Source organism: Suricata suricatta, chromosome 11 (genome assembly GCF_006229205.1).
Source record: "Suricata suricatta isolate VVHF042 chromosome 11, meerkat_22Aug2017_6uvM2_HiC, whole genome shotgun sequence".
NCBI lineage: Eukaryota > Metazoa > Chordata > Mammalia > Carnivora > Herpestidae > Suricata > Suricata suricatta.
Window position 1 is genome coordinate 4,024,191 of NC_043710.1, and position 5,454 is coordinate 4,029,644.

Here is a 5,454-nt window from a genome sequence, read left to right on the forward strand (position 1 = left end):
ACGTCCAGCGGGGCGGGCTGGCCGGCGGCAGAGGAGCGCAGGCGCGACGGCACCCGCAGTGCGCCTGCTGCTTTGCCGCGGCGCCGGTCTCTGCCCCGCGCGTCCTGAAGCCCCGGCATCAGGTGCGAGGCACTTAGGACTGTGACATCGTCCTGAAGACTTGACCCCTTGATGACCTTTTCTTTAGGCCTTTCCTCTGAATTCCGCTTTATTATTAGACATGTAGACCCTCTGCCTTTCCTTCCAGCCCGTCTGTGTCTGTATACTTATTTCTCTGAGGCAGCATATGTTTGACCTTTTTTTTAATCCAATCTGAAACCTCTTCATTTTAACTGAGGTTTTGAAATCATTTAATATTATTTAATGAATCCTCAAATGGTTGCCTAGGTTTATTATTATCCTACTGCTATTAATAGTTTTCTATGTGTCTCAGTCGCCTTTTATTTTTTTGCCCTGTTTTTAGATTTTTTAAAAATTTAATTTCCTTTGTTGGCTTATTAACTAGAACTCTCTTTTGTTGCTCACTGGTTGCTTCAGGGTTTACAACATACCTCCACAACTTCCTGGTCTACTCGCAAGTGATACCATAGCCCCAAACTGGAAACCCCGATGTCCAGTAGCAGGAGCGAGGGTAAACACATCCACCCACCGGTGGGCGGTAGGTCCGTTCTACGGAACACTACTCAACCATAAAATTGCGCGAGCTACTGAAATATCACCCACGTGAATGACTCTCAATTATGCCGAGAAGAAGACACATAAAATATATAACATGCAATTTGATTTACATAAACTCTAGAAAAGACAAATCCTTCTAAAAGAACAAAAAGCAGATTGGGGGGAGACAATATAAAAGGCACGAGGAAACGACTCTGGGTGACGGAGAAGTTCACGATCTTGACTGAGCCAACGGTCTCATGGATGTATTCCTATGTCCAAGCTTACTACGCTGTATAATCTGAATAATGACAGTTTTCTACATGTCAATTACATCTCAACCGAGCTGTTAAATAATAAACAGTAGCCTTTTCTCAGTGTCCTGTGTTCCGTCAGGGCAGTGGCTGTCACGTCCCAGGATGCCACCTTCCCCGCCGACTCCACCGCCCACGGTCTCCACAGAGGGTGTGCTGCGGGGGCGCCCCGGTGTGGTGTGGCCACGGCCTGCTGCCCCAGGGTCAATGGTAGCAGGCAATGGCCACTTAGTGAATTCGCTCAACGTGAGGCCCGAAATTTCATAGCAAATGGTGACAAGTTAAGTTTGGGGGTTTATCTTAAAAACAAAAAACCAAAACAAAATAAAACAATCACCATGAAGGTATCTGTCTCTGGCGTCCTGGTGCTGGGGCTGCAGCGGCCTTGTGATTACAAAGTAATGAGCCAGCATGCAGAAGACGGCAAGGCGGGCATAAAGAGAGAAGCTGGGTTTAATGACCTTCAACAGCTACGGATCGTGAGACAAACACCCCTTTCCTGTGAGCAAGCCCCGGGGGTCTTCCGCAGCCCGAGGCCTACGCCTCCCTTGGACACACAACCCGGCCGCCGGGGCGCAGAGACAGGCGGGGGCTGGCAAGAGGGAGGCCTGGGTGGTGGGGCCGCACTCTTCACTGTATATTCTTGTTTTCTTCCAGTTGTTTACCAGGTGGACACGTTACTTATTAAAAATAAATGAACTAAAAATGAGAGTTCAGCTGCTCCTCTCCCAACCAAGGAGAAGGTTCTAGTGACAGACACTCGGGTAACAAGAACTCCATGTTCTCGTGCCAGAGCGACAGAAATGAGGAAAAAACCCAAGGGGACTGATCCCCAAGGGCCGTTGCTGGCAGGACCCACCTCCCCAAGCTAGACTAACTTTGAGAGACAGCTTCTCGCTCCCTCGGGGAACCCTCCCGTCTTCCGGCTGCTGAGGGCGTCAGCGGCGAGGGGACGTCTGTCCGGGGTGCCGTGCGCCACTCCTCAGCACTGCCTCCTGCTCAGGAGAGGCAGTGCCAGGGCGCCTCCTGACTCGGCCTCAACATCCCCAGCAGCTTCAAGTCCATCACCCGTCACAGGGGAGACAGGTGTCCCGGCACCACCTCGCGTCGGGCAGCAAGGGCACGACTGGTGACGACAGAAGCACGAGTCTCCGGTCAAACACGCGTGCCTCCCACCAGCACGGACGCCCCGCACGGGGACTGCGGCCCCGGGACAAGCTCCTTCACCTGGACCGGCGCTGGGAGTCCGGCGCGAACGCGATGTGCTTCTCCTCCCAGATGTCTTCCTCATCAGAGCCGCCGTCGTCAAACTGCTGGATCCGTTCCTTACAACAGGCTTCGAACAAGGCGATATTTCCCTAGACACGAGAGAGCGGCAAAAAAACGCACTCAGAAACCAAGTTATTTTCTCCAAAAGTTATCAGCGTAAACTGCATCCCTCGTTTCCAACAGTGCCTTTCGCACACGCCAAGACAGGACGTACAAGTGTGTGACGTCGGCCTCTGCGGAGTAACAGCGAGCTCCCCCCAAAGGACTCGATTCAGAACCAGCCACAGAAGCCCACACGGCTCCCCGGCCCCCGCACCTCGTAAAGCACCGCGTCCACTCACTCCAAGAGCTTCCCTGCCCCCCTCCTGCCCACCCCAGACCCCACCCGAGACACAGCCCCAGACCTGCCCTACAGGGAAGCAACCCACATTTCCTCCGCTTTTCACCCCTCCGGCCAAGCAGCCACGGGCATCGGGAGCCCAGGCGGGAGTTCCTACCTCGTCACGTGAGCGAATGCACCAGGGTCCCTCGTGCTCATCAACATGAAAATCAAGACTGTGCCCACTCAGATGACACTAACGCCACGTCACTGGCTGAGGGGCTGACTGGGTGTCAGAGCCCTGTCTGGGGAGGATGAGCCGGCCCTGATCTAGCCCAAGTGCCTCTCCTGGTGACACACATCTGAAGTGAAAGGCCGGTGGCTCAAGTCAAAATGCGCTCTCTGAAGCTAAAGGTCTGGCCTGCACTCACAAGGGACCCGGTGGGATCGGTCCCGTCATATCCTGAGCCAGGGCTGCAAACTCACGTGCCCACAGGGACCATGTAGGGGGTGGGGGAGAGGAGTAATGCCAGCCTAAGGTGAGTGCCCTGGGGCACAAGGGGTGCTGGGGCACAGCGCAGCCCCACACCGGCTCTGACAAATCCCAGGCCTTGCCGTCCACCTCTCACACGTCCTGCTGCTCAGGAAACACGAATACTTACACTTTCGTTTGTATTGAGAGTGAAGTTGATGTCTGATACTCGATCGAAAGAAACACTGTAAACAAAATGTAAGTACCGGAATGGTTAATTACCTACAGACTGACAGAAACACGATGTACAAAATTTTCCAAAGTAAAATATTTACAGAAGCATTAAAATCTCCACAGCTAACACAGAAGCAAAAAGGTGCCTGCGTTAAATGGCACCTCTTCCCTGGGTCCTAAGACAGAGAGGAGGGGCGGGGCCTTGTAAGGCAGAACAAGCGCACCCTCGGAGCCCTCCTACACGAGTTTTAATGCCCAAGGCTCCAAGGCCACACTTCCACAACCAAGAAAACGGTTACTAGGAAAAGAAACAAGTCAAAACATGAAAAAGTACCCAAGGGCTGTCAGACACTAAGCTCTCTCCAGGGATGGCCAAATTCATACAAATCCTATAATATGGCATCATCAGCAGGAAGGCAAGGGTGAAAGAACTCAAGAGACTATGAAACATAATTTTTTGAATAAGTGGGATTCTTCCTCGTTTATTTTGGAGAAAGAGCATGAGCAGGGGAGGGGCAGAGGGGCAGAATCTCAAGCAGGCTCCATGGCCAGCGCGGAGCCCAATGCGGGGCTCGATCTCAGGACTGTGAAATCATTTGAGCGGAAGTTTAGAGTTGGACCCTTAACGGCCTGAGCCACCCCGGCCGCCCTGGAGTAAGTGTAATTCTTGGATCTCCTCTAATCCATCCTTATCCCAAGCACCCAACATAAATTTAAAGGGCCTGGCTTCCCAACTGGTAACATTTACTGAGAGCGGAGACGGGCTGGCGCTGAGATGCGCGAAGGGGGCCCGCGGGCCCTGGTGCCAGTGCTTCTGTGGCACAGACACAGCCACCACGTGAACAAGTGGTAGAGACACGACCCCACGTGAACAGGTGGTAGAGACACGACCACCACGTGCTCATTTTACATCTTGGGGGACTGAAGCCTCCTCGGGAGGCACCGGCGCGGCTGCAGCAGGGCCTTGCCACCCTGGGGACCGCTGCCCGGCGCAGCCACCGGAAGGGGCAGAGCTGTGACCAGAGCTCCCGGGCAAAGCTCAGTATAAATAGCAGCAAGCCTGCGCGCGAGGCCGTGGCAGGGGTGCCCCACTCGGTGGCTCGGTGGGAGGGGTGCTCTCATCCCCACAGCCCTCCGGTGGCTTTGGTGCCTGACAGGCTGGGACCGCAGAGGCACCTTGGGGGGCAGGCTCATCCCAACCTGTGAACCCCGGGGCACCACGCGTCTCCCTAAAAGCAGGAGTGCACGAGACGGGGGCAGGAAGACATACTCACTTGCCAATGTCATCCTGATCTGCGAACTTCTCATCGTTGAAGCCAAACTGGTCAATAAAATTGGACGTCATTTGTTGCATCTGATAATCAGAAAAGGCCTGGCAACCCCAGGGCCAGTGACAGTGATATAATGATTCTAATGACATTCTACATATGATCTGCCCACTTGTGTTCCAGAAACTGTCTTATTCACACAGCCTTAGGGCTTAAAAAGTTGGTGTGTCTAAGAAAACGATCCAATAATTTCAGACACAATTTACCCAAAAAAGGACATGTTTGGAATTTGGCCCGCAGGTCCTTCTAACGCACATGTCTCTACAGGAAGCGTTAACGACCACTCTGCCCTCCATCGAAAGCTATCTTCAGAGGGAGGTCTGGGTTAAGTTCGAAGAGGTGATCAAGTGACAGTCTGAAATTATAAGATGTATCAATCACTTGTGGACACAACCAACCTTAACCTAAGATCCAGTAGGTGGTGACCCCCCCCGCCCTTCCCCACCCACCCCAGCCCCCCCACCCCCACCCCGACCCCGCCATCTGCTCCGGTAACACTGCACCCGGGGGAAAACACAACCAATCATCACAACTGCCAGCCGACAACGCAACGTTTGGGGAGACTTCATTCTCTTAAAAAAACAAAGCCTTGGTCCCCGGGGGCCGGGAAGGAGCCCATCACGTCTTCCACGTTCTAGGGCGCACGGGCTCACTGGGGCCTCCTCGGGTGAGAGGTGGGGGGATGTCAGCACAGACTTGACAGACGCGGGTATCCGGATTCCAGACAACACGTGGGCCGAGCAAACAAGCAGGAGCAGGACGATGCCGGCAAGCGCGTGGTGCCCCTCGCCTGCCCCGAGCCGCGGCCTGGCGGGCTTGCTCCGCACAGGAGCGCCCCGCGCACCGGGCTGCGGCGGTGGC

The 5,454-nt window shown here is 54.3% G+C and overlaps 1 protein-coding gene across 14 annotated transcripts in view; it reads right to left on the reverse strand.

Annotated features, from left to right (window-relative positions):
* Window positions 1-5,454, reverse strand: part of PPP6R3 (protein phosphatase 6 regulatory subunit 3) — a 119,067-nt gene that overhangs the window by 14,573 nt on the left and 99,040 nt on the right. For 6 of the 14 annotated variants that reach the window (XM_029956318.1, XM_029956315.1, XM_029956314.1 and 3 more), the window contains 3 exons: window positions 4,540-4,637; window positions 3,222-3,276; window positions 2,199-2,329 (listed from right to left, as the gene is read on the reverse strand). In XM_029956318.1, coding sequence (XP_029812178.1) covers window positions 2,199-2,329; window positions 3,222-3,276; window positions 4,540-4,637 — 284 coding nt within the window. The remainder of the gene's footprint in view (window positions 1-2,198; window positions 2,330-3,221; window positions 3,277-4,539; window positions 4,638-5,454) is intronic. The other 8 variants (XM_029956321.1, XM_029956320.1, XM_029956312.1 and 5 more) reach the window with 2 other exon arrangements.